Source organism: Urocitellus parryii, chromosome 12 (genome assembly GCF_045843805.1).
Source record: "Urocitellus parryii isolate mUroPar1 chromosome 12, mUroPar1.hap1, whole genome shotgun sequence".
Classification (NCBI taxonomy): domain Eukaryota; kingdom Metazoa; phylum Chordata; class Mammalia; order Rodentia; family Sciuridae; genus Urocitellus; species Urocitellus parryii.
This window is the reverse complement of record NC_135542.1, coordinates 93,477,031-93,499,682: the sequence shown is the minus strand read 5'-3', so window position 1 is coordinate 93,499,682 and position 22,652 is coordinate 93,477,031. Positions and strand designations below refer to the sequence as shown.

General features: G+C 43.3%; 2 protein-coding genes across 2 annotated transcripts in view; one reads left to right on the top strand and one right to left on the bottom strand.

Moving 5' to 3' along the window:
• The window catches only part of M1ap (meiosis 1 associated protein), a 104,093-nt gene extending 85,952 nt beyond the window's left edge, over nucleotides 1–18,141 (top strand). The window contains exons 7-9 of the mRNA XM_026397472.2: nucleotides 14,605–14,811; nucleotides 16,512–16,652; nucleotides 17,905–18,141. Coding sequence (XP_026253257.2) covers nucleotides 14,605–14,811; nucleotides 16,512–16,652; nucleotides 17,905–18,141 — 585 coding nt within the window. The remainder of the gene's footprint in view (nucleotides 1–14,604; nucleotides 14,812–16,511; nucleotides 16,653–17,904) is intronic.
• A 320-nt stretch (nucleotides 18,142–18,461) lies between these two features.
• Dok1 (docking protein 1) lies at nucleotides 18,462–22,514 on the bottom strand. The gene is made up of 7 exons (XM_026397433.2): nucleotides 22,317–22,514; nucleotides 21,855–21,947; nucleotides 21,199–21,498; nucleotides 20,948–21,041; nucleotides 20,554–20,738; nucleotides 19,441–20,317; nucleotides 18,462–18,589 (listed from the first exon to the last, which is right to left on the bottom strand). Exons 1-6 carry the CDS (start codon nucleotides 22,365–22,367, stop codon nucleotides 19,466–19,468), a joined length of 1,575 nt encoding a protein of 524 aa, XP_026253218.1. The 5' UTR covers nucleotides 22,368–22,514; the 3' UTR covers nucleotides 18,462–18,589; nucleotides 19,441–19,465.
• Nucleotides 22,515–22,652: the final 138 nt, after the last annotated feature.

The following is a 22,652-nucleotide window of genomic DNA, read 5'->3' as shown; positions in this document are numbered from 1 at the left end:
TATAGAGAATAATTCCTGAATTTAGTTATATAATACTAAAGTTCAAAATCCCTTATTTTACAAACTTACCATTTAAATGGCAGAGAATTTTCCACAATAATATATTCTAAAACCTACTTCCTTCCTAACACTGTGCTGCTAAACATTATAGTTCATTTAAATGAACATCCCTTGGTCTGTACCAGATTCTGTACTAAGCCATAGATATATATTTAATGAAGACAAAATAGACATTTTCTTTTCCTCAAGAAACTTATTCTCTAATAGAAGAGATAAATAAAGTTTTAATTGTGAGAAGTTTATAAAGGAAAAGAATAAGCTGCTATAAGAGAGCCTATCTGTGGCAGTAACATTTAAACTGAGATCTTCAAGATGAATGGAAATTAGCCAGGTGAAATGTGGTAGGAAGAACACTCAAGGCAGGGAAAGGAATGTGTGGCTACTTGAAGACTGGAAAATGCTAAAGGAAGGATTAAGAATGGAAAACCCATTATGCAACCAAAAAAGAAAGAAACTGTGGAAGTAACTCAGTGGCAGAGTTACTCAGTGCAAAGTCCTGGGTTTCATCCCCAGCACTATGATGAGCTGGGGCTGGAGGATGAGGGGGAGCCATTGTGACTAAAACATAAAGGAGGGAGAGAAAGGCAATAGGTGGGGTTGAAGAAGCAAGCAGGGGTCAAATCATGCAAAACTTTAGACTAAATTAAAGACTTTGGAGTTTAAGCAGAGAAAGAAATCATGAGAAATTATATCATCTCTCTAAAACTTTAAAATATTCCTTGGACAGAAATTAGAACTAAAAACTAGCAGAAGCAAGAATGGAAACAAGAAAATAAGGTAGAGAACATTGTGGCTTAGACTAGAATATTGGAAGTCAAGATGAGAAAAGTAAACAAATAGAGAAATAGAAATATCAGAACTTAGTGTAGGATTGAATGTTGGGAGTGAGGAAGAGTAAGTAATAAATAACTCCTTGGTTTCTGACTTGAACAATTAGAGGTTTGTCACTCCCTGAAATGGAAATAAACACACACACACACACACACACACACAAAATGGAATACTTAGATATCAAGATAAAATAACTGCAAATAGAATCCAAAGACAGAAAAGAATGAGGATTTGAACTAGTAGAAAGTAGTTGATCAGGACAGCCCAGCCTTGTGTCTCTCTATCAGAAGCCAACTTCTTTTCCTGTTTCAAAGCCCAAACTCCCTTTTAGGGTCCACCCACTGAGTTCCTGTTTCCTATCTGAAGAACACCCACCTCCTGTCTTTGCAGAGCAGAGACAGCAGACCAGTTCTGATTGTCAGTGTCCAACAGCTCAGTTTACTTTTTTTTTGTGTGTGTGTGTGTGGTGCTGGGGATTGAGCCCAGAGCCTTGTACATGTGAGGCAAGCACTCTACCAACAGAGCTATATCCCCAGCCCTCAGTTTACTATTTACTCCACCCAATTCCTCAGAATCCTGGAGAAGATACATCACTTAGGAGAATTTCTCACATGTGTCTTCATTACAGTGTGTGTGTGTGTGTGTGTGTGTGTGTGTGTGTGTGTGTGTGTTTGGTTCTGGTGATCAAACCCAGAGCCTCACACATGCTAACAAGTGTTCTACCACTGAGCTATACCCCCAGCTTCCTCAATACATTTTTATAGTATATAATATTTTAAACATACATTGGCATTTTAACACACTGCTACAGTGAATATAAATTTTATAGAAAATTATACCCTTCAGCACTTTTACTGGTAAGGTATCCCAAGAAAGTAATCAGAAGAAGGGGCAAAGATGTGTGTACAGGATGTTCATCTCCATGTTATTTATCATGGTAAAAAAAATGGTAACAACCTAAATGTCCTAAATATATAAGTGATTAAATATAAATAGGAGAAATATTATAGGATCTATAATTGGCCAAGCAATGAAATATTATGTAGCCATTAAAAGTAAGGATGGGAAAAACTATTCACTTCCATCCTGGCTTACATACACAAGATCAAAGTCTCCCTGCAATTAACCTCAGGGTTAATTAAACATCTGTGTTTGTTTGTTTTGTTTAACAATATTTACTGACCACTATGTGCCAGGCACTGCCCTAGGGATGAAAAGACCTTATCTTTATCAATCCTCTGTCATGCAAACACACAAGTATATGATTGACCCATGACTAATAGATACCCATTTTTTTGGAGTACTTAATAAATATAGGCACTTAACCAAGTGTTCTGTATGCTTTACCTCATTTAATCCTCACAGTACCATACTATGTGTGGTAGAGATTGCTATCCTTATTTTTACAGATGGAGAAAGCTGTAAAGAGACCAAGAGATTTACCAATCATCACACAGCTACCAAAATGGCCAAGTCAGAATTTGAACCTAGTTCTATTTGACTACAAAGCCCACGCTTTAAACTTCCCTGTGTATACACAGATAAGTACAAACTACAACACTGAGGCTAATCCTCCCTTCACTTAACCCCCACGGTTCTATATTTCACTGGGCTTGAAGTCACTTTTAAAGTGGCTAGGCACTCATAACCACTCTTCACTCATTTTGTGCCATTGTTCTCTCAGCTCTGTTCATTCCATCACCAAATTAAAGACCACTCTCCTAGTGTAGAAAAGAGAAGAAAAACAGTATTGAAATGGCTCTTCCTTATTGCTTTCTACATAACATCTCCAAGCAGCAAAATTCCTGCACAGCAGTATGTTACAGAAAGAAGAATTTTTCACAAGTTTCAGCTTATTCATTCAACCACAATTCACATTGTGACAGACTTACGAGTTTTAGCCTCCCTCACCCTGTTGTCACAGGTTTACCACACTTCCTTAGTTTTATCCTTCCTCTTGTATTCTTTCTTACACTTTTTTCATATGTTCTTTTAAGATTTGATGTTAAGTCAGCTCCTCTCTTGCCTTCTCTTTCTCACTATGAGTTTCCCTTCCACCTAACTTCTCATTCTAACTTCTGTCTTTCTGTTAATAGCAGCACCACCATTGTCTAGTCACCCAGGCTTGAAACCTCAGTCACTTTCAGCCATCTCCCCCTTTACACCCATTTCACCACTAAGTCACATTGTAACACTGAGGTGTAACTGCCCTTTCTTGTCTGTTCCCAGGCTGTTCTCAGCAAGACTTCTTCAGTAAATTCCTAACTGGCTTCCCTACCCAATCTCTCCCTCTTCTAATTTGCCTGGTACATTGGTACCATATTAATTGGCATGTTTTTTGTTTGTTTGTTTTTACTACTAGGAATTGAACACAGGGGCACTCTGCCCCTGAGCTATGTCCACATGTCCACAGTTCCTTTTTTAAAAAAATATTTATTTTTTTTAGGTGCAGATGGACACAACAAAATGCCTTTATTTTTATGTGGTGCTAAGGATGGAACTAGGGTCCCACCCATGCTAGGCGAGCGAGCGCTCTACCGCCTAGCCAAAATCCCAGCCCCTCCTTTTTTTTTTTTTTTTTTTTTTTAGTACCAGAGATTGAACCCAGAGGCACTTAACCATTGAGCCACATCCCCATCCCTTTTTTAATTTTAAGACAGGGTCTCATTGAGTTGCTTGGGGCCTTGCTAAATTGCTGAGGCTGGCTTTTGTAATCCTCCTTCCTCAGTCCCCAGAGCCACTGGGATTACAGGTGTGTGCCACCACTCCCAGCAATTAATTAGACTTTTAATGGGGATTTGGGGGCAGAGTCTAATTCTCTAGAGAAATTCTTCATATTTTTACCTGTTTTCTTTAACATACTAATCATAGGCATTTTGAAGTTCTCAGCTAACCCCAATACCGGAGTCAAGTGGATTTGTTCTTATTGTTTCTTTTTTCTTTTGGTTTTTAGATATATTTTACTGATCTTCAGCATATTTGACAATATTTTAGTGAAAGATGAACTGTCAATAAATAAATTGTAGAGCCACATGCAGTGGCACATGCCTATAATTCTAGCTACTCAGAAGGCTGAGATAGGAAGATCAAAAGTTCAAGACCAGCCTGAGCAACTTAGTGAAACCCCGTCTCAGAATTGAAAAAAAGAGAGAGAGAGAGAGAGAAAGAAAAAACTAGGTTTATATCTCAGTGATAGAGCGCCTCTGAGTTCAATCCCCAATACTATAAGTAAACAAATAAATAATCAAACAAAATTGTAGAGTCTCCAGTTGGTACAGGCTTCCTCTAGAAAGGGCTCACCCTTCCCTGCCCCTGGCAGATAAAGTGGCAGCTGATCATCCTACTCTACTCAGGAACTGTGCTGAGTCAAGGCTAGGCTGTACTCATGGTCTCATTTTAGTCATGGCCTTTCAGAGTTCTCAACTGAAAGCCTAGTGTACTGTGTATATTCCCTACCTTGAATCTAATCACTGCCTTCCAAAACTGCTAAAACACTGTTTTTTAGAGGTTTTCTCCTTAAATGTTTTTGCCTCCTGACATATACAACCCTATGAAAATGTACTGAGTGGAAATTTAGCTTGAGTCCCATTCCTCCCTACCACTAGGTCTCCACCAAAAGATTTACTGGTTTCTCTGTTCCTTACAAGTGCTTCATGAGTCAGAAATCCTAGATTCCTGAGCCCACTAGCACCACCACCACCCTCGCCAACCCAGAATCAACACATACCCTCAAAGTAAAAGGAGCTGTAATAATTCCCTCTTCTATCTGGATTTCTCCCTTTCTAGAAACTGAGTTACCTCTAATCCTCATTGCCACAGCAACTTCTCACTGCCCTCGAACAAATTGTCCTGTAAATTATGCAGTTTTTCTACTTGTTCTAAGCAGGAGAACCTGTTTCCCATTGGCCATTCCAACCCAGACACAGAAGTAGATGCTTATTAAATGCTTATTTATTCCCCCTTTGCCATCTGACTAGACATATTCTAATTGTCTGACTTAGACATTTTCTAATTTGTGCTTAGCCAGTTGGCTGGTTCCATTATGTTTTCATTTTCAGGCTCCTGGATTTCCCTATAAGTATAAATTTATTCAATGCTGTCTTTTCCTCCAATCTTTCTTCTGAACCAAGTCCATATTTCAATAATTGAATCCTAGTGATTAATGCCAACCCATGAGGCCTCATCAAAAGTTGTGTAACTTTTCTATTTATGAGCTTCAGTCAACTGCAGTCTTAACCATTATTTCCACTCCCTGATTTTATTTGAAAATTATTATCTTTCTGTCTTCCTCAGAGATTATTTTTACTTTACTTGTATATTTTACTTCAATTTCCTCAGAAGATGAGCTTTACTCAGTATTTTTAAAAGATAGATGTTGTCTACCATTCCCATAAATTTCACTCTTAGATTAATTCAGACCATAAGAGAGCCATGTGTTTTGATAGCATTCTTTGGTACTTTTATAGATCTATATCTTAGAAATGTTCAATTAAATTTAACAAAATTGAATAGACATTGACTGATAATTATTAAATTTATTTTTAATTTTTAAAATGTAATACTCCATAGTGTTTACTATATGCCAGATACAGTTCTAAACACTTTACAACTTTTCATTTATGCCCACAACCATCCTAAAAGGTAGGAATTCTTATCCCTGTTTTATAGATAAGGAATCTGAAGCTGAAAGAGTGCAGCTAGGATTGAACCTAGAAAGTCTAGCTCTAGGTCCCAAATTCTAAACCACTCTGTAGCCACATGAAAGTTATTATACTGATTGCAGGAGATGTCTGAAACATATTCACTACTCAACAAGAATCCATAAGACAGCTTCTCCAAGACTTTCAGTCAGGAAAAGCTGTGAGGATCCTTATAGCAAAAATGGGTTATTTGTATTTCTGAGAGTTTATCTAATCTTAGCTCTATTATTGCCCTACCCTTATTTTTCTTTTGCATAATCTCCTTAATTATTTGTGTCCTTTTGTGCTTTTTAAAAGAACATAGTAATATGACATTTTTCTAAACTAACATACTTGTTTTGTGTAATGTGTTAAGAATAAATATAAAAATAACTAAAATTTTTCCAAGTCTTTATGAGATGAAATCTATCCATTGCCAGGAAAATAACATTTTAATTACCAAAGCCCACTGTATAGTCCCAGTTATGTAGCTAGTGACTCACTTTCCACATCCTCATTTCTCTTACAAAGTCATGTCTGTGTGAACTAGAAAAAGAAATGAAAATACCACCTAGGTCTTTCAGTTTCCTACTTAAAATGTCAGAGTCCCTAGAGACACATTCCAGAGCTTTCCAGGCCATGTCTGCCCTAATTGGCCACAGAAGTGACAGGACTCCAGCCAGGATGTGTCCAGCAGGAGTCTGAGTACACAGGCAATGGGCTGGTTGGGCTGCAAATAGGTGGAAAAATGGAAAGTCCTTGGCTGAATAGGCAAAGAGTCAAGCCCTAGACTCCAAGCCAAAAGCAGGGTGATGGCAGGTCAAGCACCATTAAAAAAAAATGGACAGAATGAGTAAATGAGTGTAGAAGGTAGCATGCATGGAAAATGGGTGTAAGGATAGCACCTCATGGGATCAGTGAGCTCCCGGTGACCCACTTCTGTCTATTTTTCTTATTTCATCTTTCACCATGCCCCTTCCATTCTCCATTTCAGCCACATTAATAAATTACTAAATGTTACTCGGATAAGCTAAACTGTTTCATACCTCCACACTTCCATTCAGCACACCTCCAGTATAGTTGTTTTAAGTGGCGAGAATAGGCATCTTTGTCTTGTTCCTGCTCTTGGGGGCAAAACATTCTGTCTTTCACCACTACATACAAGGTTAGCTGTGAGTTTTTTATAGAGGCTTTTATCAGGTTGAGCAAGTCCCATTATATTCCTAGTTTATTCAGTGTCTTCATAATGTTCGCATCCCCCTGCATTCCATCTTTCACCACTACATACAAGGTTGCGTCACCACCTAACAAAGATCTACTCCTTTTTTCCAGATTCTGCTTAAATACCTTCCCTTTCAAGACTTTCTGTCCCCAACTTACCCTGCCCCCACTTATTTTGTCCTTCCCCACCTGTGTAGCTCTTGCCACATTTAACCTTCATAACACTGATAACAGTATGAATTTGTGCCATAGCTTTCTGACATGAGAAATGTCATATTACTATGTTCTTTTAAATTAAATTTAGAAAATATTATTTTCCAAGTACCAGGTTCTTGACACAGTCAGTATCTTCATGGTTGTTTTTCCTCCTAGGGTTATACCTAGAATCAAAGTGGCCTAACACAGTCAGAAAGGTAGGAAATGGCTTTCTGGTATTCAGCACACCTCCAGTACCATTGTTGTGTAGAAGTGGCAGGAGCAGGCATCATTGTCTTATTCTGCTCTTAGGGACAAAGCATTCTATCTTTCACCACTACATGTGAAGTTAGCTGGAGTTTTTCATTAAGGCTTTTATCAGATTAAGGAAGTTCTGTTATGTTCCTAGTTTGTTGAGTGTTTTTATCATGACCGAGTATTTGTTTTTGTCAAAAGCTTTTTCTGCTTTTTCTGGATGATTATGTAGTTGTTATCTTTCATTCTATTAATATAATGTATAATTCTATTAATATAATCATTGATTGATTTTTGGGCATCAAGCCAAACTTGCATTCACAGAATAAATTCCATTTAGTTATGGAGTATAATTCTTCTTAAATGTTGATAGATTTTGTTTGTTCCTATGTTGTTGAGAATTTTTGTATATGTATTCATAATGTATATGCATCTATAGGTTTCTTATGATGTCTTTGTCTGGTTTTGATATTGGGGCAATATTGTTCTCATAAAATCACTTAGAAAGTGTTACCTCTTACTCTATTTTTCTGAAGAACTTGTGAAGGATTAGTGTTATTTCTTCCTTAATAATTTGGTAGACTTTACCAGTGAAGCCATCTGGGCCTGGTCTTTTCTGGTGGCAAGTTTTCTGATTATTAATGCTATATATCTTTATTTGTTATAGGTTGTGCAGAAAACAGGTAATTTAACAGACCTAAGACTCCTATCCTTAGAAAGTCCTGCTTGCAAGGTTGACCTTTGATTAGCACTTGAGAACTTGAAATTTGGGAGAGTTCCCACCATTTCCTAAATAATAAGAGTGGTTCACTGGGCATCAATATGGTTTATACTAACATCTGCTTTTACTCTACAAGCGAAGAATATTGGTGCATGCCAGCTACAGAGTGTCTATATAACCAGCCCCCAGTAAAAATCTTGAGCACTGAGTCTGATGAGAAATTTCTCTTCTGTTATCATAATTCAGTGCTGAAGAAATAGAGCATTTTCTATGTGACCCCACAGAAAGAGAGGACTCTTTGAAGCTTGCACCTAGTTTCCTCTGAACTTTGCCTCATGTCTTTTTTCTCTCCTAATTTTGCTTTGTATCCCTTTGCTATAATAAATCATATCCATGAATACAACTTACACTGAATCCTGTGAGTCCTCCTAGTGAATCACTATACCCAGGGGTGGACTTTAGGTCCTCGAATACCAATTTATTCATATTTTGTACATCTTGAACCTTTCTAAGAATATGTCCATTTCATCTAGGTTATCTAACCTGTTGGCATACAATGTTTGAAATATTCCCTTACAGTCCTTTTTATTTTTATAAAGTCAGTATTTTATTATGACTTTTATTATAACTTTAGTAACATAGTAACTCTCCTTTTTCCTTAATCAGTATAACTAAAAGTTTAGTGATTTTGTTGATCTTTTTTTTCAAAGAATCACTTTCAGTTCCATTGATTTTTCGCTATCATTTTTCCATTCACTAGTTATTTCTACTCTATTTTTTTCTTTTGCTTGCTTCAGTTTAGTTTGCACTTGTTTTTCTAGTTTCTTAACTAGATTTTTTTCTTTGAAATTTCTCCTTCTTTAATGTAAGAGTTTTCCACTATAAATTTCACTCCAAACCCGTTTTAACTGTGTCATGTTTTACTGTTATGTTTTAATTTTCATTCATCTTAAATTATTTTTTAATTTCCCTTGCAATTTCTTCTTTGACCCATTAATTATGTAAAGTATGTTGTTTAATTTACACATATTTGTGAATTTACCAGGTTGTTTTTCATTCTTTATTTTTAATTTCATCCCACTGTGGTTAGAGAAAATATATTGAATATTCCATGTTCAACTGAGAAGAATGCTTAATCTGGTATTTTGGTATTTGGATTTTTTTTTCTGTGATCAAAACCAGGAACTCACCCCCACTAGGCAAGTGCTTAACCACTAAGCTACATCCCCAGTCCAGAATCCCTTTTATCTACTTCCTCTAGTCCCCTTTGTGGAAGTCATGATGTCAGCATGACAGCAGAGAATATTGAACATTGTATATTATTCTTCTCCCTGTCTGGTTTCTAACTTTCTGAGGTGAAAGGAAAAGTAAATATCGAATTATTCTAATTTCTTCCTGATGTCCTTCCAGGTTCCATTTAGAAAGGATTCTCTCTCTTGTTTTATTTTTTTAAGAATTTGTGAAGGATTAGTGTTATTTCTTCTTTAAACATTTGGTAGACTTCACCAGAGAAGACATCTGAGCCTGTCTTTTCTTGTAGGAAGAAGAAAAGCTATGCCAAGGTATGCTTAGCTTTTCCTTAACTAGCTGTGGTTTCACTTCGTGAGCACATGTATTCCTGTGCTAATGAAATATATCTCTTCCCCACAAGCAAAGCAAAATGAGTGGTCTTGTTCCTCCTACTGTCAATGACTGCCTCTGAAACACCCTCACTCAGGAGTTGATCTGTGCTTCTTCAATTGCATTCTGAAATTAGTCTCAGGCCATCACACCGATGGCAAACTAAGGCAGTGCTGGTTTAGTAAAATTAAAGCTTCCACCTGCTATAATGAACTCCTACCTACCCTTCAAGCAAAGCCTACATCAGTGCTGTTCCTTCCTGAAGCTGTTCCTTTCACTCCTGTCCCAGCCATATACCCAGATATAAGTAACTACATCTTCTTCCTTTCCTTTAAAGAATCTGTTTGGCTGTGACTAACAGAAAAACAACTGTAAATTAAATAATAGTTTATTTTTCTCCTACAAAAAGAAGTCTGAAGATAGACAATTTCAGGGCAAAAGCAGTTGATCAATGAGAACCTCAAGGACCAGAGATCTTTCTGTTTTTGTGCCCCAGCATTCATAGCAGGTGTACATCATCCTTACAACTGGTTACAAGAGAGCTGATACACCTAAGACCAAGTCCTGTCCAAGGGAGAAAAAAGGAGTAAGGTACAGAGGCAAAGGCCTACCATCATATTACAAAGTTTTTCCAAAAGACTCACCCAGCAACTTCCACTTATGTCTCATTATTTAAATCCAGGTCACATAATCACCCCTAGACCAATGACTGAAGACTGAAAATTGGGTAGAGCAAAAGGAGTGGAGAATGGGAGTGGTGGCTAGCCAGTGGTGGCTAGCCAGGTATTGCCATAACTTCCTTTATAGCCTTAGCAATTAGAAGTTAAGTGAAGAATGAAATGGGGGCTGGGGTTGTGGCTCAACAGTAGAGCGCTCACCTCGAGCGTGCGAGACCCTGGGTTCAATCCTCAGCACCACATAAAAATAAATAAGTGAAATAAAGGTATTATGTCCAACTACAACTAAAAAATAATAAATATTTTTTAAAAAAGAATGAAATGACTTTAAGTTAAGCTAAGCTTGAAGTATGACATAACATTCAACTCTGTCCCTGTCCATCTGCTCTACAGATTTCCAGGCCCTCTTTATAAAGTCTAAGTGTCCTGGGCTGGCACTCTATATGACAAAGTATAACTAACTATAACATAAACACAGACTTCTTTTTACTTTCCTTCTTGTAAGCAAAAAGTTTAACATATAACTCATGCTCCTTTCTTTAGAATTAGCACAAAACATATGTTAAGTTATTCAGCAGTCATCTCCAGTCATTAAGCAATGTTTTTAAGTCAAGGACCCCAAAGGCTGGTCTTCTGGGCTATCCTCAGACAATGCTTTTTCCCAGCCTCAGACACCTGCTATGGCAATTAACCATGTCCATCATAGGTACCACTGCCTATCCTAGCAGGTCAACCCATGACTTGAGTAATATCTTCAAGCTTGGGCCTTGGTACTATTAATCTCTGTCCAGGAAGAGGGTAGAAATTCCAAACCTTAAATAAGGACACCTTGAAGTTTGACTTCTCTATTTCTCACTTTCTCTGAATGCTTCTGGGAACTGAAGATAAGTCTTCATGGAATAAAGATGTATTTGCTGAAGCTCCTAAAATAGACTTCAACTAAACTCTCTGTAAATCAATCCAGAAGTTTTAAAACATTCTGTAAAATCATTTCAGCAACACAAGTCTTCCCAGTCCTCTGACAGTCCCAGCATCAGCAGTGACTTTTAAAAGACTGTAATCATTTCCACCTACCAGTTATCCAACAGAAACTTAGCTACTGTCTAAAAATCAATAGACTTAAATTCTAGTGTTCAAAAGTTTTCAGAGTGCAACACTCAAAGATTCTTAGTAACCCCACAAAGTAGCAGGGATGAGTTTCTTCCTTTTACGTCTGTATTAGCAGACATAAAAAAAAAAAAAAAACGTCACAGTGGCATAGTTTTAGCCCCTAACCTCTTGCATCAGTGGCAAGATACCTTATGCTTACTCAAGTCTTGGAAGGATTTGTCCAGGACTTAAGGGTTACCTGGGGCATAAAATTGTCAGTACTAAAAACAGGCAAGCCAGACAAGTTGAGCATCCTAAGACTTGGACAAACATTAGTTTATAAGCCTTCTCCTTACTCTCTTATAAACTCCAAGAGGACAAGGAACATGTCTAATGAATTTCTATCAACATACACCTAGTGCTTGGAACATAATAGGCACTAAATAAATTTTAACAAATAAGAAAATTTACAAAAGAATGCATGAACTAATGTAAAAATTAGATTTAAAAGTTAATAATAATCCAGGGCTGAGGTTGTAGCTCCGTGGTAGAGTGCTTGCCTAGCATGTGTTGAGGCACTGGGTTCAATTCTCAGCACCACATACAAATAAGTAAAATAAAGGTCCATCAACAACTAAAAAAAAAAAAGTATAAATAACAATAATAATAATTCAAATCCTGAGCCCTATCAGAAGTTACTTCAACTAACTGAAGAGGAGTGCTCTTATAAACTTCCTATTTATCCCTTTGGGCTTAAAGAGGCCATGACCCTGAGGCACGCAAATAGCCCAACACACACATGTACCATGATTTCTATATCATTTATTTCCAACCTGATGGATTTGGTAAGAATCAGATATATTTCCCATCATATTTTGGATATGTCCCTCAGGAAGATAGCACACCTCCAAATATAAGATGCCAAGAACTTCTGAAATCACCTATAAAGCTCTTAGCACAGTGCCTGGCACCTGTTAAGCATTTCATTAATGTTTGTGATTATCATTATGGTTGTGATTCATTCTCCCATGCCCAAACCACCTAACCACCACTACCACCATCACCACCCACCAAAAAAACAAACAAACAAACTTCTGTGAGGAGGTAGTATTATACCTCCAGAAATATCAGTTGATTCCCACCCCACAGAGAGGTCACCAGCCACAGGAACGGTACACACTTCTTGCAGACATTAACAGCTTCCCTACCACTTGTTGGTGCCTACTAGACTCTTCAAACCTCTGTGCTGCATAGGATGATGACACTACTTTTATGAGTCAAGAGAGCCTCCCCCGCCACCCCTTCTTACCCAGCCTCTGTGTATAACTCCAATGCAGCAGGTGTTGCCACCTCCCTAAGTCACTTCCTACTTGTCTTCCTTAAGACACTGATAGCCCTCTTTTCTCTTAAAAGCTTTTCCTTTTCCTTGTGCCTTTCTCATACAATATTTCTTCCAACTTTTCATACAAGTTAGAGTGGTTAGAACTGGTATTGTTTTCTTTCATCTTATGTAGCAGGGAGACTTATGTTTGTGCCAGATATAACTAATGATCACCCACAAAAGGACACAATTTACAGATGACTGTAACCTTTCTGGCTCCATATTTCCTGGAGTTTTGTGTGTTTCCTTGGAAAAATACCACGGAAAATTGCCTCATTTAAAAAGGTGCAACTACAAAGTCTGCTTTTAAGTCTGCTTGTCTTTTCTCCTTATCCATGTACTAACCTCTGTCATCTTCATGGTATGTGGCAAAATGCCACCTATCTTTATTCACAGAGCTGCTGTGACCAGAATCCTGACCCTTGGCTTTGTCCTATGACTAGCTGGGTTGATCTCCAAAGCCCTGTCTCCACCACCTCAACCTGGTTATACTAAAGCTTTCCTCTCCCTGTCCCCTCCTTCTCTTACCCAACAGGCTGCTTTGAGTACTTTCTTTTTTTTTTTTTTTTAAAGAGAGAGTGAGAGAGGAGAGAGAGAGAGAGAGAGAGAGAGAGAGAGAGAGAGAGAGAGAGAGAATTTTTTTGATATTTATTTTTTAGTTCTCGGCGAACACAACATCTTTGTTGGTATGTGCTGCTGAGGATCGAACCCGGGCCGCACGCATGCCAGGCGAGCGTGCTACCGCTTGAGCCACATCCCCAGCCCTTTGAGTACTTTCTTAAACCCATTCTGGGCATTAGAGGGGCACACCCCAATCATCCCATTCTAACTGCAGTGAGTAGCAACACAACCAGACTTTATCACCCTCAAATTAAAACCTGAATTTCTATACCACCTTCGACACATTTCTGTCACTTAGCTTGCTGGTGTGGTGGTGATGGTTGTTGTTTTGACAGTACTAGAGATTGAATCCAGGGGTGCTCTACCACTGAGCTATATCCCCAGCCCTTTTAATTTTCTTAATTTGAGATAAGGTCTCACTAAGTTTCCCAGACTGGTCTCAAACTTTCAATCCTCCTGCCTTAGCTTCCCAAACGGGATTACAGGCATGCACCATGGTGCCTGGTTTACTCATCTCTGTTCCCAGACATTGTTAAGAATTATAATTTTTTTTTTTGGTGGTGCTGCTGGGGATTGAACCCAGGGCCTTGTGCATGCTAGGAATGTACTCTACAGACTGAGCTATATCCCAGCCCAAGAATTATAATTCTTGAGCCAGGTATGGGGATGTACACTTGTAATTCCAGCAACTCAGGAGGCTAAGGCAGGAGGATTGCAAGTTTGAGGTTAGCCTCGGCAATTTAGCAAGACTCTGTCTCAAAATAATATTAAAAAGGGCTATGGCCCCTGGTAGAGAGCCTCTGGGTTCAATCCCCAGTACCCACTCCTCAAACACACGCACAAAAAAAAGAAAAAAATTATTCTAATTCTCAGCAAGAGATATAGCTCAGCGGTAGTGCACATGCTTAGCACACGTGAGGTCCAGGATTCAATCCCCAGCACCAAAGCAAACAAACAAACAAATACAGGAAACAAACACTCACCATTGAATAATCCACTTGGGGTACCACCAACTTCAAATTAAAGAGCATTTCTTAACTTGTGTTTCACTCTGGCATATCCTGGACTAGGGAGGAAGATAGTACCTTGTGGTATTGGTGATTCAGGCAGGAAGCCCCTCCCTCCCAGGCCAAAGTGAAATGTTCTGTCCTCCCCAGTACCCCTAGAGGAACAGGGAAGTCTCAGTTGAGACTGATCCTCAAAATATGGCAAAGACTGAAGGTTAATTAGCATTTATATATGGCTTTGTTTCAGAAAAGAGAATGGATGCTATTGGCCAAAGGGGAACCCCTGAGCCTAGGACACAGCCAAAGAGTTCCTGCCAGCACCTTCTATGTGATCATGCCATCGAACTCGCCCACATTGCTGGTGAAGGCTGTGGCCACACGGGAACTCATGCTGCCCAGCCCCTTCCCCCTGCTGCCTGAGGACCCTCCTGAAGACAGCCTTGAGACTGTGGAGGCAAGTGGAACCCAGTCTCATGGTATAGATAGAGGAGAGAGAAGATAATTGGGGGAGGGTAGAGAGGGGAGTGATCCCATGGGTGTGGCATGAAGGTCAAAGAAGACTGCAGGGATGGGAAATGGGGGTGAGAGCAGTGGGCAGTCAACGCTAAGATTAAGGCAGCAAAGTGAGAAATGAAGTAGAAGGGAAACTCCTACTTGGCTTGAGGGAAATGAGGTTTGAAAAGAGAACTGAGAGAGAAAAAGATCACTGGTATAAGCTAAGGACTGGGAATTAGTGACATCCTGGAGGAGCATAAACACAAACACAAACACACACACACCCTGAAATCCGATTAAAATAAACACCAATGGGGAGCTGCAAAGGAGAAAAGGGAGAGTGTCAGAAGGGAAAGCTGAGAGCAAGCAAGGGAGAATGGAGGCAGGGGAGGAAGTCAGCACAGGCAGGTCCAGCACCAGGTGGAGCACTGAATTCTTGTTCTATCTGGTCTAGTTTTATCTTTGCTAGCAGCTATCCTGCCTGCTCCTCTCCCCCTCTGAATTTCTAACACTTTCATCATGGAGAGGAGACTGTGGGACTGGGAAAATGAAAGGAGTACATTAGGAAGGAAAGGGGAAAGACAAGACGGAGTGGATAGCAAAGGAAAAAAGAAGAAGGGAGGAGGGAGTGAAAAGAGATGCCAAAGAAACTGAAGCTTGTATATGTGTTTTAGTGTCTTTGGATGTTTATTTTGGTGTCCCTGAATGTGTATGTGCTGTCTGTAGGTGGCTGCATGTCTGTGCCTTAGTGTGTGGCTCCTCCTGTGCATGTCTGTGTGATGATGCATTCTTCCAGGTCTAATTCTCTGCAGTACATGTGTACAGGTGTTAGGTATTAGACCTGTTTCTAGGCATCTATTTCTATTTGTTGGGAAAAAAGCAAAAGCCAATCAACGTAGGAACCAGAATAGGAAGGGCCCCAAAATTAGACTTGAATGCAAAGGAGTGAACAGTCCTGAAAGCCACCTTCTCCTCCTCTCTTCTCTACATTTGGATTCTGTTTTTCCTTGGCTAGTTTCTGCAGCCTGGGGGTGGGATGGGGAGGCTCTGGAGAGGGAGATCCAGAACTACATCAGTGCTGGATTGCCAGCAGACTTGAAAGGACAGAGCCTGGCAGCCAAGAGGATGCAGAGAGAGGAGGGTACAAGTGGCTGTGGCTCACTCAGTGTCTCGATTTGGGGCCAGTGGTTCCTGGCACAGGATGTTGTGGCCGGAAAACCTGACTGCTCAGGAATGCTGTGCTCCTATGTCCCTCCTTCTCTGTTCAGCTCACCTCAGGCCAGGAACTCTGTGTACTTGCCTTGCAGATTGGAGAACCCCCACCCTGAGGACACTCCCTCCCTCAGCCACCCATACCAGATCCCTGTACCCCTTAGGATTGTCCTAGCTACTCCCAAGAACCTGGTGACCCACTTCCCAGGGCCAGTTAATTCAGAGTCCCCAACCACTTGGGGTTGCCCCTACTTTCATACCCTTGGTTGCCATTTACCTCATAGCACTCAGGCTTGGACAGCACACTCTTTGAGGTGTGTCTGTTTCACTGCCTCTTCTCCAGCCCTAGGACTACATACATCCTCTAACCTCTCACATACAAGGGTCTCTGCATCTTACATTATGTGACCTCAAGTTCCCAAGTGAAGCTCCTCCTTTCTTCCTCAGAGCATGCTGGATGGCCTGGAGCTGGAGCCCACCTACAACCCACTACAGGTTTGGAGCCATCTGTACTCACACCTGAGCAGCATTTTTGCCAAGCCTCAGGGGCGGCTTTACCCAAACTGGGAGAACAGGACTCCAAGAAAGGTAGAGCTCCCCTTCTTCCCTGCCTTCCTCACATCATTCCCTCCCCTTTATTCCTACAACCCAAGAGAACACTCTATCCCCATCCCCAGCTCCACCCTGACTCAAGGAAGCAGCCCTCCTCCCTGATCCCACCCCAGGTGAAAGAATTAATCAGGCCAAGAAAGGAGGGAAAAAAAGACAAGGAGCTGGGATATGGCAACCTGTTAATCCCAGCTACTTGGGAGACTGAGGCAGGAGGATCACAAGTTTGAGGCCAGCCTAGGCAATTTAAGAGACCCTGTTACAAAAAAAAAAATAAAAAGAGTTTGGAATATAGCTTAATGCAGAGCACTTAACTAGCATATGGGAGGCATTAGATTGAATCCCCAGTATCAGCGAAAGAAAAGAAAAGAAGGAAGGAAGGAAGGAAGGAGAAAGGAAGAAATCCCAACCCCACGGGATAAGGAGGCTTGTCTGCTTAGGCATTTACATATAAAGCTTGGGTGTTTTAATTATAGTGTTTATGATAACTCATTAGTCATTTAACAAGACCATTGTTCCATTAAGCAAACTGGATATACTGGAACTACAACCATAGCTCTCTCCTTGAAAGAAAAGGTGGAAGGGAAGGTGGAAAAAGAGCTGCCTATGGGAAAGGAAAATAACATTTATAGAGTGTCAGTCATTTTCCAGGTTTTATGACAAGTGCTTTCACATATTTCTTTCATTTAATATTCCCAGCATCCCAGCAAGTTGTATTATACTCACTGTACAGATGAGAAAAGGGAAGCTAATCAATCTTGGTAACTTGGAGACAGGGCCCTGGTGACAAGGGTTGAAATAAGAAATTGAAGAAGAAATATTTTTTAAGACCCATGCTCTGTAATATTTGGGCTGCCCTTTGCCCTTATGAATTTTTTTCCAAGTTTCTCAGTAACAGATCTTTTAGAAAAACTCCCATTTTGTATTAGCTAAAATTACAGGAGAAGGATGTTTCCCAACTCCAGTCTAGAGTGGGAAGTAATTGACCAGATGTGTGGGAAGAGCCCTCCATGAGTTAGATTGTGGGCAAGCTGACAGAGAAGGGACACTGGGCGAGGAGATAACACTGTAGAGGCTGCAGGCCATGGAGACTCCAAAGTCATATCCCTGAGCCTTGACGTTTTCACTCTAGAGAGGGAACATGTGAGGGACAGGAGGCTCGAGGGGGAATAGGAAAGGACCTCAGCATCTGTCTGATCTTCAGAGAAGCCTCTGCTTGCTCTCTTCACAGGCTGGGCAGTTGCAGACCAACAGAGTTCGTGCCACAGTGCTCCCCCTGCCAATGACTCCAGCCCTGAGCACAGCCCCCAAGTTGCCAGCAGCCAGCAAAGCTTCCTCAGAAGCCTTCTTGCGGCCTTCTGAGTGGAGGAAAAGTATCCCTCATGGCCCTGAGTTACTAGCACCAGAGTGTAGCCACCCTACTCAGCCACCACGTCCATGCCAAGACCCGCATAATGGCTATCTGTAGTCACACCTGCCCTCTATCCACCTGAGCCTCCGTGAGCTCAGGCGAAGAAAGAGCCTTTCCTTTCTCTGTCCTCTATGCTGCCACTGCCCCACTCAGGCTGAGAAGCAACACACCCAAGCCTATCCCTTCTCCAGCAAGGACCCTTGTTTTCTTTTCAATCATTTGATACTATTGTCACAGATGAAGATTAAATGCCTAGTAAACCTTCACCATTGTTAGGAGCATTCCCAGCCCAGAATTTCTCCTTGTAGCTCATGTAAGCAGATGGGGATAAGGTTTTCAACACTCATGAAAAACAAGGACTGAAACCCAAGCCTCATTCCAGAGCCAGTGCTCTTCCCAGTATACCCACCACATTGCAGTTCCTTTAGCTCCAAATAGACAAGTGCTTGGTGCTTGTTACCTACATGCAAAGTGTGTGTGTTGGGAGTTGGGGGCTGTCATATACCTGAGAACAGGGGAAAGGATGGTGTCAAAAAGGCTTGCTCCTTTCTTATTCCTCTCTCCCTAACTCTACTCACCTGTCAGCTCCCTCCACCCACAGAATAGTTTTACCATTTGTAAAATACTTTCTCTGTGCTTCAGACTACACTAAGTACTTCAGAAATGTACTTGCATTTCATACAAACCACCCCAGGAGGTATTTAGAACATTATTAATTTCTGTACTTTACAAAGGGGGCAATAGGGAAGAGTGATGTCATACAACTCACCCAGGGACACAGAGTTAGAGTCCAGCTGAGATTGGCCTTGACTTGACTACCCAGGTTCTGAACTGCCACACTGCAGGCTTCCCTCCCAGGGTCCCTCCTCCTCTTATGGCCCCCAACAAATTCCTGGTTCTCTTCTTGATCCCCTCCACACTCACCCAGCATACCCTGCCACTGTGCCCACTCTGTGTCTATTCACACACAGAGACCTCTTAAACCCAAGATGACTTTAATGAGAATCTTTAAATTTATAAAAATATTTCTCTGGCAAAGAAAAGTGCAGGAGTAAGTACCCAGGCAACCTCCATACAGGCCCTTCAAACTGTATCCACTCTAACCGAGTACCCCTTTCTGCAGACCTGAGCAAACAGCTGTCTGTTCTTTTAGGAGAGGGATAACTAGGAATGCTGACCCTCCTCAGAGTCTATCCCTCAGCCCTGCCATCAGTTCCACACCCTAGGACTTCTAGGGACTGATGATCCTCCCCTTGATTTCCCTAATCCCTTGATCCTCAGGTCTCATCTGGGCCCCTCACACTCTCTGGTCCTATTTGTTTTAACAGGTTTCTTTTATCCCCAGTGTCACCTTACCATGGTCCTCATATCAGCAACATTCTCAGGTAGAGCCCTCTGTCTTGACTCCAGTTCTGTCATTCCCTACTCTAGAGAACCCAGAGTCCCAGCCCCCTGAGGCCCCACTCTTCTGAACCTGACTGTACAGGGCAGTGTCTGTCCTGTGGCCCTTGCTGCCACTGCCAGTTGTAGCACCAGGTTCAGGCAAGGCCAGACCCTGGGGTTTGGGAGCTGGGAGGGGCTTTATGCTCCGAGGGGGTGGCACAGCATAGTCATCAGTAGCAGGGTTGTACGGGAGCTCATAGCCCTCCTCCTTCACTCGAGCCTGACACCACCATGCATCCTTGGGCTCCTGAGGCAGATCATAAAGGCCCCGAAGAGGGGCTGGGGCCAAGCCCTCAGGTTCATCATAGATGGGGTCCTCTTTGGTGTCCGTCAGCTTGGCCTTCTGTAACTGCTCCTGCACATGCTCATACAAGTCCCAGTAAAGAGGTTTCTTGGGCTGTACCCTCTCCCCTGCCTGAGCAGAGGTGCTGTCCAGGGGGTCTGAGTAGAGAGAGTCCTGGGAAGGGCCTGGAGGAATGCGCAGGGAGTCTAAGGGCTCAGCATACAGGACTGGGGTACTGCCTAGTACCTCCTGGGGAACAGGAGGAGAAGCCAATTTCCCTTCTGCCACCTCCCCTTCTTGGGAGTCAGCTCTGAGGACACCTTGCCCCTCTCTTGCAAGGGAGTCAGCTCTGAGGACACCTTGCCCCTCTCTTGCCTTCCCCTGGGCCTTCTGCCGATGGATGGCAGTCTCAACTGCTTGAAAGATGTCATTTCCCTGTGCGGTCTGGAAGGTGAAGGTTCCAGGGCCAGAGGGGCAGCGGCGACCCGCCTCAAAAGAGAACATGACCTGAGGAGGGTGTGAAGGGAAACACATTACTAGGAGTATCAGAAGAGGTAGATCACAGGACCTGAACTACTTAGGGCATTTACAAACAAGTCTGAGGATGGAGGGTGGGGTTGGGGTATAGGCAAAAGGAGTATTCAAAGGGTGGAGTTTTCCATCTTTCTATCCTGCCCCTCCTGGCCTACAGCTATCCAACTCAGGAAGCCCACCCTCACAGACCTCCCTGACAGCCCTTGCACCTTGTCACCCCCATAACGCCGCAGCAGGGTATAGGGCCAGGAAAGGAGTGGCTCTAGGATCTGATTCTGTGTTCCCACGGTCAGGAGTGTCAATCTCTCGGCCTCTACTCTCAGCACATAGGAGCCATGCAGGCCACAGCGCTCAGCAGCCTCAGTCCTCTGGACGGTTATCCAGAACTGGGATCCTGGAAGGAATACACAGTTAGATGGGCACCTGGGGAATGGTGCACTGTGGACAGGGGTGGAGACCCAGAGGACTCCTGAGTAGTGTCCAAGCGCTCATTTGGAATCTCAGAGGCTTCCTTCTTCTCTAAGAGTCCCTGGCCCCTGTAATCACCCACTCACCAAGAGCACGCCTCCTTCCCACTCCACCCTTGCCTTCTCAGGTATCTACCTTCCCAGGTGGGGCTGTACAACGAATTCTCCAGCATCTCCAGGGCAGAAAGCTTAGGTGGGTTCTCTGCCAGCACCGGAGCCCAGCTGCCTTTCTGTAGTAGAGAGAGCATGAATGACGCTATAATTTCCTCAACGCAGTTCTGGGGTACGGGATAGTAGACCGCCTCTGTTAACCACTCCACCTTAAACCGCCCTTTAGGCCCAGGGCCACTTGCCACAGCCCCTCGCCTAGAACCCCGGTCCCCTCACCTGAAAGGCGTTTCGGCACAACGTCTGCACCCAAGCGACACTGGACTGAGCGTCTGCTGCCAGCAGGTGCGAGCGCTGCGCAGTGTCCAGGCGAAACGCAACGGCGCCCGGCTCAGGGGGGCTATCCACTGCCACAGGAGCCACGCTCACACATTCGGCCAGACGGATCACCTTGCAGTCCAGGCGGCGCGAGCCCCCGCGGCCACCTCCAGAGTTCGACCCCTTATGGTCAAAGAACTCGAGCCGCGCTACACCATGGGGACTGGCCGGGTAGAGCACAGCCCAGGTCTTCCTCCACTTCTGAGGAGAAGGAAAGAGAGAGGGGCGAGGGAGGGAGCAGAAGTGCGCGAGCAGCAACACCCGGACGGCAGAGGAAGGACCCGCGCAGGCCAATTTGAGGTCTGGCACTTCCAGTCAAGAGACAAAGTTTCCCAAGAAGGACCTCCAGCATCAAGGGTGTATACCCAGAGTCTGCACACGCTTCTGTGTGCAAAAGCAATTTTGTGAGAATGTGCAAAGCCATTTCACGAGAACGTCACCGGGCTCTCCAACTGCCAGCGCCCGGCGCTCCAACATGCTACCCGCCCCCTCCCTCTGGCTGGACCCTTTCACTCACTTCCACCCCGATGGGGTTCGGCATTCCCGCCCCCGACTACCTTGGTCCCGAAGCGCTGACTCTGCAAAAAGAGCGGTCCTTCCATCACAGCCCCGTCCATGGCCCCCGGCAGTTCCTTCCGCGCTTCCTGACTCTGAGGGCGGGAGGCAGGAGGAGGGGCTGTGGGCGGGGCCGGCCCTCCCTCGGCCCCCACAGCTAAAACTGGGGAAGGGCGGGAGGAGAGGAGCAAGAAGGAAGGAGTCAAGGGACCCACCGAAGACAGGCGGCGCGCTACCTCTAGGCCCCTACCCACAACTCTGGGGTGCGCACAAGTGGCTCCACCCAGAGAAACTTTGTGATTTCAGCCAGAGGGCCCTGGCGCCTGGTCTTGGGGACAGCATGTGACGTCACGTGCTCAACGTGACATCAGAGTAAAGGATGTGACATCACCCCCAGGAACCCTGGGGACACCAGAAAGGCCAAGTGGGCCTTTAAAGCTTTGAGTTCCCTTGGCCAAACCCACCCGTGGCCCTGCCCGAGTTGTACTGTTTACACTCGGGCTAGCCAGGGACATGGAGGAAGGGCTGGGGGCTGGAAGGCTTCCCACTGCCACGGGGGCCGCCACCCGGCGGCCGCTTGCAATCCAGCTCTCTGATCGCAGCTGCCCAGCCTCCAACCTGCGGGAAAAGAAAGCTTCATTGAGCCGGGAGGATAAGGGGAAGGGGGGAGGTGGCGCGGCAGTGGCCAGCTCCACCAGGGAGGGGAGGACGTAGAGGAGGGAACTGGCTTGAGAGGAATGGAGGGAGAAAGAGGAATGTGGGAGGGATCAAGGGGACGTGGGAGGGACTAGCAGCGAGGG